Raw genomic sequence first — 14,052 nt, 5'->3', positions numbered from 1 at the left:
GACATGGCTGCTGCTCGTGTGGTCTTTTCATTGGGGCTGGAAGGATTACCAGTAGACCATCTGTTCAATCGGTGAGAAAAAACGTGATTGACAGCTGCCACTGACCTAAGACAGACATCTCCATTTTGTGCTGCCTGCAGAGTATAAGTATATGCTGAGTTGCTTCTTCCTTCAAGTTGTAAATGAAATACATTCACTCCGAGGTGATAAAATGTGTTTCATGATGGTTCCAACCTGTTTCTCTGATGTGTATTCAACCACTACATGCCTGTCTTCCTCCTTTTCAACTTACTAAAACCTACGAAGTCATAAATCTAATCTCTAAGCTGGCACGGTGCTGAGGGGATGAGGCACCGCAGATATCTGAGGGCAGATAATCCTGTTTGTCTCCAGAACCGTGGGGGCTGCAGGAAGAACTGACAAGCTGCGAGAGGCCCTGACATTTGCCCATCGGTGTAAGGAGGAGCCATCTCTATGTTGTTGTCATTCAGCCCAATGTCTGGGATTTGGTTTTGTTTCATCGTTAAATAAAAGTGGTGCTTTTCCAAGAAAGGTCACTATAAAATTGGATTCAGGAACAGCCATTTTATTTCTCAATGTGGAGGCAATTTTTGCTCTACTTCAGGACTCACAGCTACCATGCAGACAACTGTCAAGCAAAGGAGACCCTCCAAAATGAAGGTGAAGAGGATATTAAGGCAGCACAGCGGATTTCCAAGGTAAGACAAAATCCAGGGTTATCCAGTCATCCTGAAGGAGGAGTGGGAATGGTGTATCTAGAACGAAGGAGAAAGAAAGTGTTAATGTCATGTAGAACAGGCATGGATTATTTGTCACAAAGACATCAGTATTCATATAGTTTTCCAGTATTCCTGAGCATCATCCTGTGCCCTCTCTTCCTCGGCGTGTTGCAAGCGCAGTGACAAAGGAGGTGGTGATCCGCCTTCTTGTTAAGTGTCTGCTTTCAAACAACATATTAAACACATCCATCTAACTCATAGAAATGATTCATACTTTGTGGAGCTAATCTGTGGTTAAAAGGGTGAGGAAAAACATGCTGCTTCATGGTGTTTAGGCACTAAAGAGGTCTGCATTTTTTACTCATGCTTCCTCAGATGATTTTTATTGGTAGTTAACAAGAGAAGATATGCCAAATAAATCAAACACAGCATAAGACTAAAATCTATTAGGGTGTTACAGTAAATCTGCTCTAATGAACCTGTAGAGCTGAACCATTTTCCTTAATTAAAAACAACAGTCATCTATCCTCTGGATTTTGTCAAAAGCCTGAACACTGCCTGAGGGGTGAACCAACATTATTTATGGTGAGCAGCACGCTCCTGTGCAGCTCAGCAGAGCAAGAGAGACAGACGCAAGAAACCGTACTATATTAAAACCGTGGTGCAGAAGTGGCGCACCCTGGTGCATGGTAGGGAAGAGAATGTGATAGCAAAGTCACGTACTTTTGGAACCACAAAGTTTGGAGCTTTTTCAGGCTAATGTAACACCAGAGTGGAGAGGGGCTAAAGGCAGCTAGTCAAGGTTGTTGGCAGGGTCGGTGAAAGGCAAGATGGGGGAAGAAGACATTCCACTTCTGCCCTACAGACATTTAAGTTAAAGCAAGAACTGTCTTCTTCATCTCGTCTCCTTAGCCAACGCACGTCCATTTCCAGGAGGCCATTTCATTTGAATTACAGGAATACACTCATCAGAAATCCAAAATTATTTTTGCTGAGAGGAAATACTCTGCTTCTTTTGGCACTATCAGGAGACTGTTTCTGATAATGAACCAAGTACACTCCTTTCAGCATTTCATGTCATTCTGTCTCATTATCTGTCCATTTAGCACACGAGCATGGGGACTTCTTGGCCCTCTTGAAGGTAGAGTGGGTTTTGTAACAGGCATAATGGCTCCTGAATTTAACCCTTGGTAGTCACACCTCCTCGTACCCATATACTGAGTTCTTCACAGCTCATGTCCCTAGTCTTTTCTCATTTAGCCATCCTATTATTCATCCTGGATGAATAGTTTCTTTCAGCTTGGTGACTGCTTTTGCGGTTCTCACCTGAAATTGTAGTTTGTTGCCAAGCCTCTGAGAACATTGTGTAGAGGACTGAGTCAGGGACCTCACAGAGGACCACATATTATTTCTCTGCTATGTGAAAGGATTTATTTGCAGAAGAACCTAAACAACACTGCAAAGTTCAGAGCCACTTACTGTCTGTAGTTCCTTAAACACCGACGCTGCCAGCTCCCCTTCTCCTGCTGGCTATCTGTCCCGTTTACTTTGTTCTGTGCTTACGTTTCTAAACGCTCAGCTCCACCGGTGTGACCCTCATCTCTGGTAGCAGGGACAGCCTGCAGGGACAGCCCAGGAGATGCTCTGTAACCACTTCATGAGCTCAGCTGGGCTGAAATTGCTGTCATGTGGAAGCTCTTGTATGAGTCTACATGGTCTGGGGGAACATGTCTTCAGAACTTCCTAAACCATATCAGCAAGTGATCCTTTCACACACATACCGTAAACAATGTTACTAGTAGTTAGTGAGTCTACAAGGACTCTGTTAGTGATAGGAAGTTAGAAAACTTACCCGTCTAGAAATGCTTACAGCCTTAAGGCTGGGGAGCTAAAATAAATTGCAAGCTTTACTTCATGTAGGAAAGAAATACCTTTCTTTTTTGCTGGTAGGGAACCAAGGCACAGAGGGTTTACATGATTTCCCAAGCCTTAGGAAATAAACTTGAAGTTTGTAAGGTTCCAGACCAGTTTGTCACTTCTGCTCCCAGAACAGACAAGATCACATTAAAACTACCGCCCCGTCGTCCCCCCCTGTGACATTGAAGCCCGCAGAAAGTTCAGATTCTTTCTGGTACAATGTTTCTGTATGTGACACTGATGACTATAAACAATCTATATCCTTAGACCCATAAATTTGATGGCTGACAAGGACTTTGATCAGACTGATTCCTCAGTCCTCATTAATTCCCATGTTCCCTTCTGCCTTAGGTGAGGTTTTGAATTTGATGCTTCTGAATGTGAGCAGTGGCTGCTTCTGAGAGCAAGTTGCCATCTAATTCAACGTGCCAAATTTGAAATATTAAATAACCTGGGATTAATAAAAAAAATAAAAACCAAATCTTTTAAAGGAACACTTGAATTAGATTTATTTATTCTTGACCATGCAGTCAAAGAGAAACAGAATTACAAGAGAAAAGTTTTTGAAAAGTGGTAGGCAGAATTTAAAGGCCTTTTAAATTATCTGTGTGACATTTAAATTAACTCAGTGAGTTGTTAATTTCTAATCTCCATTTGCATTGCTTTCCCTCTGACATGTTTGCACCTTGATTTATAAATGTTTTAAAAAGGAAAAGTGAATAAACTTTTTTCAGGTCTCAGCCCAAAGATGCAAGGACTTACTTAACGCAGAGATAACACAGACTCATTCTCATGTGCTCCCAATGTACTTTTTGCCAGTTAGCAAAATAAACACTCCAGAAACATTACACTTCACAGGGAGATAGTAAGAGGTTGCAAATAGATCACAATATTTTCCTAATGACAATATTTGGCCAAAGTCCTGTTACACGGAGCTCATTGCCATCATTTCCTCAGAAGAGTATGAGAACAATCTCCACAAAGATACCACATTTTAGTACACATCCAGATTACATCTGGATAGGACCCATTTCACTGCTGTGACATAATTATGATTTCTAAGCATACAGGCTCCAGATTTGGTTGAGTTTACATGAATAATACACCTACCAACAATAGGTAACTGGGAAAGCACAGATAGGACAGCAGTGTCAGTTCTCTGAGGGCACTAAGAAGTGTTAATGGCTCTGACTGGCCTTGTCTGGGGCCTCACCCATGGACTCAGCAGCGCTATTTAAGCTCGGCCCTGGAAACCTGTGCCCTGCCTGCCTGAGCTGTGCTGAAGGAGTGCTGGTCTCTGGCTGAGGGACAGCCATGCCCCATTGGGTGATGGGGCCACCTGGTTGAGACCTTAACCCTCACCTGGCGCTGACTTCCTGGCTTGATTTTGGCTGTCCCTTGTCAATGTGGGCTTGCCTGGTGATTGTGGGACCTGATCAGAGTTGGGAGGGGAGGGGGGTGTGATTTCCACCTTGCTGTGATACTGCCTTATGATCTGGACCTTGCTCGGGCCATCTCCACGTCTGTCCTGTTTGCCTTGCTCAAGTGCTGTGGGGTGGGCCGTGGCTCATCCCCTTGGCTTCCAGCTCATCTTCCCTGAGGGACCAGCCTTGTTCTTGCTGCTCCCTGGCAAGCAGAATCCTTTACAGCTCCTGTTGAGATTTGCTTTACCTGTAAGGGCTTTCTGGTCTCTGTTTCCCGAGTCATGGAGCAGAGAGGTGAAGAAAAGCATGCTGTGGAGTGAGAAGGTGTGTGCCAAGGAAAGGCAAATAGCAGCTCTTAAGCTTTCTTTAACATCAGCCTGCAGGCTGATGTTAATGAGACCCTGGTTATACCAGCTTTGCCTTTCTGCTTGCCAAGCCCTACCCATCTGAGTTCTGTGTGGGAGACCAGGCAGAAACTGAAACGGCCATCAGCACGCTGTCTGGAGGAGCTGCTCGGGGGAAGTATGCCATCCTTTCTCCTTCAGTTCGCTAATCTCAGCTCTGCAGAAATCCTTTGGGTTTGGAGTTGTTGAACATTATTCTATGAACAGCGTGTAATGTGGAAGTCGCTCGTGACCATGCATAGCTCATCTAAATTATTTGGCAACTGCTATGAATCATGATTTGTTTGATAAAGTAAGGATCCATTCACAAACAACTCCAGAAAGGTCAAAAGTCATGAAAGCTGTTATTTGTAAAGGACAACATGGCAGTTGAATGATTGCACTGCTTTGGCAAGTAGTCTAGTGTCTTCAGGTGATGAGTGCTGTCAGTCATTAATTACTATTGCTGTGAACAGTCCCTCTGAAGTCAGATATTGTCTTTATCTTCTATAAGAGTAGGAAAAGTCCTGATATTAGTAAATATATTCACCCTCTTCAGTCAAGATAATCTCTCCCAAGTACATTTTCATGTCAGGAGTGTTTATTTGGTGAAGTCTGTTTTTCATACTTAGTCACGATAACATTTATGTGTCTTAAATCTTGTGATCGTGTCATAGGGTGTTAGGAACAAACCAAGCAGTAACTTATACTGAGAACATATTCTTTCTGTTCTTTTGAACAGGTGTTGTGCTTAGTTATAAGTAGGCTGAAACACAGTTTAATAGTCACATTTTATCTAATTCTTCTGTTTGAGATGGGCAAGGGATGCAAACTGTATGGCGGTGGATTGAATCACTTGGCAGCTACATTCTTCATCTTTGCCAAATAGTTATTCTTACACAGCAGATGTAAAATCTGAGACATGTCTGATGCTCTGTTTTATTCAGGAACAATGTTTCGAAGGGGGACAGAATTCTCGGAGAGAAATAGGAGTATTACAGGGTATTTAGGACCACCAAATTATGATCATCTAGTCTTATTGACGACAACTTTGATAATACAGTATACTTTTAGATAGGGAAAAAAAGTGACTATTTATGTAAGTTATAGATTAAGATAATGAGGTAAAATTATATGCAGTTTTTTTAAAGGTAAGCAGAATTATTTCCAGGACAAGATAGAGAACATTATCTCCCTGTGGTCTTCTGTGCTGGTTAATTTTGTTTTCTTGGCATGTATCCTTCATAACAAGGGTTTATCTTGTCCCTGAAGTGGTTTTACTAGTTAAGAAAGGGCTACTCCTACATATTTTTACAGACTGTATCAATCCTAACATATCAATCTTTCTGAGACCTGCAGCATCCAGCAAAATACTGGTGCGCATCTCATCAGCAGACCTATTAGGAGGATTAAGGCCTGTCAGCTGCCAACCCTGACAGAGGGGTCAGGTGGAAACTGGAAGCGGTTTCTCTTGGTTGCAAGATAATTCCTCCAAGGAAAAGGTTGTTTCATGAGCTGCTGCTTTCAGAAGTCACAAAGCACTCCTGAGGCACAGGAGGCAGTGCTTCATGGTTACTCCATACCTGGGTGTACAGCACTTATTAGGTCATCCACACTGTGAAAAAGACTGTATCAGTCATTTGGGGGGTTAGGGTCCTCCCTGTCTTCTGGGAATCTGAAGTAGGAAGTCTGTTACCTTAACTAGAGTACTTGTAACTATGGTAAAGAAGTTTCAGCTTTGCAGGATTTACATTCATCAGGGTATGAATCTGCTGATTGGGTAAAGCTCCTGCAGTTTTCTGTATTGGGTGAGGGAAGTCAAACAAACCAGTAAGCTGAAAGTCAAATGTACAGGACTGGAATAAAAAAATAAACATTAATAGTTATTTAATAATTATTCTCATAGCTAAAAAATGCAGGCCATGGTCGCCCCAGTGAGCGGCATCACAGTGTGCTGCGTTTAGGTGCGCTGGAGTCCCCTGGAGCCCACATGTCTGAGCTGGGGGCTAGGTGTCTGCATGTGTACGAGCAGAACTGCCTACATAGGGAGAGGATTCAAAATGCCACCGTTCTGGAGAGGTGGCCATCAGCAGAAACACCAAATGACCTTAAAGATAGTCTTCTCCTTTCATATGTGAATCACGGACCCGAAGGCGCTCCTGAGATTACACCTCCTTGTCCTGATGCAGGACAGAGGAGTGCTTTCTCATTTGATTGCCCGGCACTTGCTTCTGTTGCCCGAATTACAGGAAGTCCAGGTTCAAAATCTCCCCTGAGGTGACTTGAAACCACACACTGCAGACAAATAACCTAACTACTTACTGCAGTGTGTCTGTGAGTGGGATAACAAGTGTCCCTTCCTCCCCGTGTGTTGAAATCATTCTTTGGTGTATAATTAATATTTCTTGTATGGAGGGGATGGTAATCATAGAGTGGTTTGGGTTGGAAGGGACCTTAGAGGTCATCTAGTCCAATCCCCCTGCAATGAGCAGGGACATCTTCAACTAGACCAGGCTGCTGAGCCCCATCCAACCTGGCCTTGAATGTTTCCAGGGATGGGGCATCTACCACCTCTGGGCAACCTGTGCCAGTGTCTCACGACCCTCATTGTAAAAACTTTCTTCCTTTTATCTAGTCTAAATCTACCCTCTTCTAGTTTAAGCCCATTACCCCTTGTTCTGTTGCAACAGGCCCTACCAAAAAGTTTCACAGAATCACAGAATCACAGAATAGTAGGGGTTGGAAGGGACCTCTGTGGGTCATCTAGTCCAACCCCCCTGCCGAAGCAGGGTCACCTACAGTAGGCTGCACAGGATCTTGTCCAGGCGGGTCTTGAATATCTCCAGAGAAGGAGACTCTACAACCTCCCTGGGTAGCCTGTTCCAGTGCTCCGTCACCCTCAGAGAGAAGAAGTTCCTCCTCATGTTCAGACGGAACTTCGTGTGCCTCAGTTTGTGCCCATTGCCCCTTGTCCTGTCACTGGGCACCACTGAAAAGAGCTTGGCCCCATCCTCCTGACACCCACCCTTCAGATATTTGTAGGCATTTATAAGGTCCCCTTGCAGCCTTCTCTTCTTCAGGCTGAACAAGCCCAGTTCCCTCAACCTCTCCTCGTAGGGGAGATGCTCCAGTCCCCTCACCATCCTTGTAGCCCTCCGTTGGACTCTCTCCAGTAGCTCTTCATCCTTCTTGAACTGGGGAGCCCAGAACTGGACACAGTACTCCAGATGAGGCCTCACCAGGGCAGTGTAGAGGGGAAGGAGAACCTCCCTTGTCCTGCTGGCCACACTCTTCTTGATGCACCCCAGGATCCCATTGGCTTTCTTGGCAGCCAGGGCACACTGCTGGCTCATGGTTAACCTGTCGTCCACCAGGACACCCAGGTCCCTCTCCGCAGAGCTGCTCTCCAGCAGGTCCACCCCAAGCCTGTACTGGTGCATGAGGTTGTTCCTCCCCAGGTGCAGGACCCTGCATTTGCCCTTGTTGAACCTCATCAGGTTCCTCTCTGCCCAACTTTCCAGCCTATCCAGGTCACGCTGAATGGCAGCACAGCCTTCCGGTGTATCTAACACACTCCTCCCAGTTTGGTGTCATCAGCAAACTTGCTGAGGGTACATTCTAACTCTTCATCCAGGTCGTTGATGAAGAAGTTAAACAAGACTGGGCCCAGTACTGACCCCTGAGGGACACCACTTGTCACCAGCCTCCAACTAGACTCAGCGCCGCTGATGACAACCCTCTGAGTTCTGCCATTCAGCCAGTTCTCTATCCACTTCACCGACCACTCATCCAGCCCACACTTCCTCAGCTTCCCCAGGAGGATATCATGGGAGACTGTGTCGAAAGCCTTGCTGAAGTCAAGGTAGATAACATCCACGGCTCTCCCTTCGTCTACCCAGCCAGTCATGTCATCGTAGAAAGCTATCAGATTGGTCAGGCATGATTTCCCCTTGGTGAATCCATGCTGACTACTCCTGATAACCTTCTTTTCTTCCACTTGCTTCATGATGGCCTCCAGGATAAGCTGCTCCATCACCTTTCCCGGGATGGAGGTGAGGCTGACCGGCCTGTAGTTCCCTGGGTCCTCCTTCTTGCCCTTTTTGAAGATTGGAGTGACATTGGCCTTTCTCCAGTCCTCGGGCACCTCTCCTGTCCTCCAGGACCTCTCAAAGATGATGGAGAGTGGCTCAGCAATGACATCCGCCAGCTCCCTCAGCACTCGTGGGTGCATTCCATCGGGGCCCATGGATTTGTGGACGTCCAGATCGCTTAAGCGATCCCTCACACAGTCCTCCTCGACCAAGGGAAAGTCGTTCTCTTTGTAGGCTTCATCTCTTACCTCCGGGGCCTGGGATTCCTGAGGGCCAGTCTTAGCACTGAAGACTGAAGCAAAGAAGGCATTCATTAGCTCTGCCTTCTCCGCATCCTCCGTCACCAGGACACCCTCCTCATTCAGCAGCGGCCCCACGTTGTCCCTAGCCTTCCTTTTGCTGCTGATGTAGTTGAAGAAGCCCTTCTTGTTGTTTTTGACATCCCTTGGCAGCTTCAATTCCAGGTGAGCCTTGGCCTTCCTCGTCGCATCCCTGCATGCTCTCACTACGTTTCTGTACTCTTCCCAAGTGGCCTGTCCCTCTTTCCACATTCCATGCACCTTTCTCTTCTGCCTGATCTCCGCTAGAAGCTCCTTGTTTAACCATGCAGGTCTCCTGCCTCCTTTGCTAAATTTCTTTCTCAGGGGGATGCATTGCTCCTGTGCATGGAAGAAGTGTTGTTTAAAAAGCGACCAGCACTCATGGACCCCCTGCCTTCGAGAGCCCTGGCCCACGGGATTCCTCCCAGTAGCTCCTTGAAGATGGCAAAGTCAGCCCTCCTGAGGTCCAGGGTTTTGATCCTGCTTATCGCCCTGCTTCCTCCACGCAGGATCCTGAACTCGACCATTTCATGGTCACTGCAGCCGAGTCTACCTCCAACCTTCACGTCCTCCACCAGTCCCTCCTTGTTTGTTAACATGAGGTCCAGCAGCGCGCCTTTCCTTGTTGGTTCCTCCACCACTTGCATCAGAAAGTTATCATCGATGCTCTGTAGGAACCTCCTGGATTGCGCCTGCCTAGCTGTATGGTCTTCCCAGCTGATGTCAGGGTGGTTGAAGTCCCCCATGAGAACCAGGGCCTGTGACTGTGAGGCTGCTTGCAGCTGCCTGTAGAAGGCCTCATCAACCTCCTCCTCCTGGTCAGGTGGCCTATAGTATACACCCACCGTAATGTCACCCTTATGAGCCTGTCCCTTAATTCTAACCCACAAGCTTTCAACTCCTTCTTCACTTGCCCCCAGGCCAAGCTCAATGCATTCCAGTTGCTCCCTCACATATAGAGCAACTCCCCCACCTCTCCTTGTTGGTCTGTCTTTCCCAAAGAGTCTGTAGCCATCTATGACAGCATGCCAGTCATGCGAGTTGTCCCACCACGTTTCTGTGATGGCGACCAAGTCGTAGCCGTCCTGCTGTATAATGGCTTCCAGCTCCTCCTGTTTATTGCCCATGCTACATGCATTGGTGTAAACACACTTGAGCTGGGCTGTCAATCTCACCCCTGGCCTTGGCACTCCAAGCCTAGGCTCATCCCTAGTGAGCTGGGCAGTATCCCCTTCCCCCTTCGAACCTAGTTTAAAGCCCTCTCAATGAGCCCCGCCAGCTCGTGGCCAAGAATTCTTTTCCCCCTTTGTGATAGCTGAGCTCCATTTGTTGCCAGCAGGCCCGGTGCTGTGTACACCTCCCCATGATCAAAAAAGCCAAAATTTGACCGATGGCACCAGTCCCTGAGCCACCTGTTAACCAGGTGAGTTTTCCTGCCCCTTTCAGTGCTGTCCCCTGCCACTGATGGGATGGAGGAAAACACCACCTGCGCCCCTGATCCCTCAACCAGTCGCCCCAGTGCCCTGAAGTCCCTTTTGATGGCCTTGGGACTTCTTTCTGCTACCTCATCCCCGCCAACCTGCATTACCAAGAGGGGGTAGTAATCAGAAGGCCGCACCAGACCAGGGAGTTTCTTCGCAACATCCCTAACCCCGGCCCCAGGGAGGCAGCAGACTTCCCTGTGGGATGGGTCCGGTCGGCAGATCGGGCCCTCTGTTCCCCTCAGTTTGTCCCCATCTTTTTCATAAGCCCCCTTTAAGTACTGAAAGGTGTCAATAAAGTCTCCCTGCAGCCTTCTCTTCTCCAGGCTGAACAACCACAACTCTCTCAGCCTTTCCCCATGCTTTACTGACTTGAAGGCACTTACCAGGCAGAGGTCTGAGATTCACTGAGAAATACTTCCATTTTCTCTTTTAGCAGGTGTTCAGTGGGGACCAGACCAAAGTCCACGGGGAGGTCCCTTGCAGCTAGAGTGGAAAGCTATCCTGCTTCCCCTCCACCTGCATAGCCAGATACGAGCCAGGGGGGGCACTTCCGAAAGCAGAGGCTGACAGACACCTCAGGCGGTTGGGCCACCAGTCTGGCAGACCAACCCATGTAAATTCATAGTGCAGGAAGGTTCTGAGCCTGTTTCTCCTGTATCTCCAACAAATATGCTAACAGCAGCCTTCAGACATGTGGGTCTGTGCCTGGGGGCTGGGTGATGTCTGGGGCTGTGGCTCCCCAGTGAGGGGTGATGCCACACAGTGCCAGATCACACCCAAACCCTCCACTGAAAGAAGCAGCATAAATGCTGTTTCATGCGATGGAGAGTTCCCCTGTCCCTGTCGGGCAGCCCCCCATGCAGTGATGGCGTGTGTAGACACCAGCGCTGCCCACGCAGGGTGAAGGAGCAGGCACTGATGCCTGCTTCAGCTCTGTGCATCCTGCTGGGAGCCATGCAGGAGCACAGTGTACTGTGAACGGGGCACCCCTTGGCAGGCCTGGCCCTGACAGATATGCAGCAAGACATGTTGGCTTGGCTAATATCCGTGGATAGGACTCATTTTCACCACTTGCTTGCTACCCCTGGGCAGCCTTGCAGAGAACTTTCATGTTTGGTTTGGGGTTTTCTTCTCCCCATGTCTCCTCTAAATGTCCATATGTTTTGGTTTGGCCTGGATAAATGCCAGGTGCTCACCAAAATTGCTCTATCACTCCCCCTACTCAACTGGACAGGGGAGAGGAAATACAATGAAAGGCTCGAGGGTCGAGACAAGGACAGGGAGAGATCACTCACCAATTACTGTCATGGACAAAACAGACTGAACTTGGGGAGCAAAGGAAGTTTAATTCATCACCAATCAAATCAGAGTAAGATAGTAAGAAATAAATCCAGATCTTAAAACACCTCCCCCCAACACCCCTTCCTTCTTCCCGGGCTCAACTTCACTCCCATTTCTCTTCCTCTACCCCCCGAGCAGTGCAGGGGGACAGGGAATGGGGGTTGCAGTCAGTTCATCACATGTTGTCTCTGCTGCTCCTTCCTCCTCAGGGGGAGGACTCCTCACACTCTTCCCCAACTCCAGCATGAAGTCGCTCTCGCGGGACACAGTCCTCCACGAACTTCTCCAATGTGAGTCCTTCCCATGGGCTGCAGCTCTTCACGATCTGCCCCAGCGTGGGTCCCTTCCATGGGGTGCAGTCCTTCAGGAACAGGCTGTTCCAGCATGGGTCCCCCCCGGGGTCATAAGCCCTGCCAGCAAACCTGCTCCAGCGCGGGCTCCCCACGGGGTCACAGCTTCCTTCAGGCATCCACCTACTCCGGCGTGGGGTCCCTTCCATGGGCTACAGGTGGAGATCTGCTCCACCATGGACCTCCATGGACTGCAGGCGGACAATCTGCCTCACCATGGTCTTCATCACAAGCTGCAAGGGAAGACTCTCTGCTCCAGCATCTCAAGCACCTCCTCCCCCTTCCTTCTTCACTGACCTTGGTGTCTGCAGAGTTGTTTCTTTCACGTCATCTCACTCCTCTCTCACAACTGCTGTTTCAATGCAGTTTTTCCTTCCTTTTCTTAACTATGTTATCCCAGAGGCGCTACCACCATCGCTGATTGGTTTGGCCTTGGCCAGCGGAGGGTCCATCTTAGAGCCGACTGGCACTGGCTCTATGAGACATGGGGGAAGCTTCTCACAGCTTCTCACAGCAGCCACCCCTATAGCCCCCCTGCTACCAAAACCTTGCCACGCAAACCTGTAACACCGTAGTATGCCAGTCTGCTCCAGGAAGCTCAAAACTTTGAATGCAACTCCTTTAAAAAATAATATGCTTTAATCTTTAGCATCAAGAATAGATGCAAGAATAGATGAATGTGGCTCATGCCAGAATTATTCTGTCAGGCATAAGAATTTGTTTTCTTACTGTGAGAGTGGTTGAGCAGTGGGACAGGTTGCCCAGAGAGGCTGTGAACTCTCCGTCTGCAGAGGCATTCAAACCCTGCTCGGCACAGTCCTGGGAAGCCTGAGAGCAGGAGGTTGAACTAGATGGTCTGCAGAGGCCCCTTCCAACCTCAGCTATTCTGTGAAACAAATTGCTATTCACAGTGTCTTTCTTTTAAAACCTTTCTGTAATTACATGGCATAATAATATTTTTTTAATTCATAAAAGATTTTTCTTCTGCGTCCAGAAACACTGTGCTGAGAATAGCTAGCTGTAGTGCTCACCGTTGTCTATGAGTCAATAATAGCTGTGCAGACAGCAACCAGAGGGCATTCTTTTGTAAAAGTTGTCAAAATAATAATGTGCTACATATTAATAGGTAGATAACTTGCATATTAATGGTTTACAAATTTTCTAGTCCTCAGAGATAATTTGTACTAATTTTCAATCATGTGGTTTTCCAATTTAGTGATTTACATATTTTACCTTTGAAATAACCCTAAAACTTCCTTTTTAGCTGTGCACCTTTGAAATGGGAAAATGCAGAATCCTGGGCTGATTAGGCTATTGCTGTCAGAAAGAATTTAATGAACACAAAAACCAAAAGGTAAACTTTTTACACGAATTCCAGAAGTTTTTCAGCAAAACATTCCTAGACTGGCCTGAATTACAGAGACTATTTTCCTTAATACAAGAGTACTTTCTTTAAGTGGAACAAAATGTCATGCTGGTTAATAAATAACCCATTCAGCCTAAATCTAAATCAACTAATTTAAGGTACGGGTAACTTTGGATCTACCAATATATTAATTTAGAATATCCTTCCACCAGCAAGAATCGTTTACATAAAGGATACTGGGGAAAAACAACCACTCTCTCCCTGGAAGACCATGGAAGCTTTCTTAAAAAGGCAGCTAGTTTGGGTGTCTGTGGGTCAGGAGAAATTGGTCTTTACTCCATGGTATGTCTCTCACACCCAGACTGATGAAAGTAAATTATTTCTGGTAAAATACAAAACTAAAATGAAGTATCTTTGTGCAACACCAGCCCCAGAGTGGTAAGATGTAATACAGTTAGTGTTGTTCTGATTTATGGTTTTAGAGGCCAGCAATCCCCAAGCCCTTCCTGGGTCACCTGCTCTTTGAAACCTCACTATCGCAGACTCCACAGTCTAGGCAGCCAGCTCCAGTGCTTCACCATCCTATCGTTAAAACCCCGCATTTAACCTGAATGTCCCCACCTGCAGTTTCAATCC

At 47.1% G+C, this 14,052-nt stretch overlaps 1 protein-coding gene across 1 annotated transcript in view; it reads right to left on the bottom strand.

Annotated features, from left to right (window-relative positions):
* Nucleotides 1-693: 693 nt before the first annotated feature.
* Nucleotides 694-14,052, bottom strand: part of LOC142360936 (uncharacterized) — a 24,177-nt gene continuing 10,818 nt past the window's right edge. The window contains exon 4 of the mRNA XM_075417254.1: nucleotides 694-776. Within this exon, the coding sequence (XP_075273369.1) occupies nucleotides 694-776 (83 nt within the window). The remainder of the gene's footprint in view (nucleotides 777-14,052) is intronic.

Source organism: Opisthocomus hoazin, chromosome 3 (genome assembly GCF_030867145.1).
Source record: "Opisthocomus hoazin isolate bOpiHoa1 chromosome 3, bOpiHoa1.hap1, whole genome shotgun sequence".
NCBI lineage: Eukaryota > Metazoa > Chordata > Aves > Opisthocomiformes > Opisthocomidae > Opisthocomus > Opisthocomus hoazin.
The sequence above is the reverse complement of the archived record's forward strand: the minus strand, read 5'-3'. Positions and strand labels throughout refer to the sequence as shown.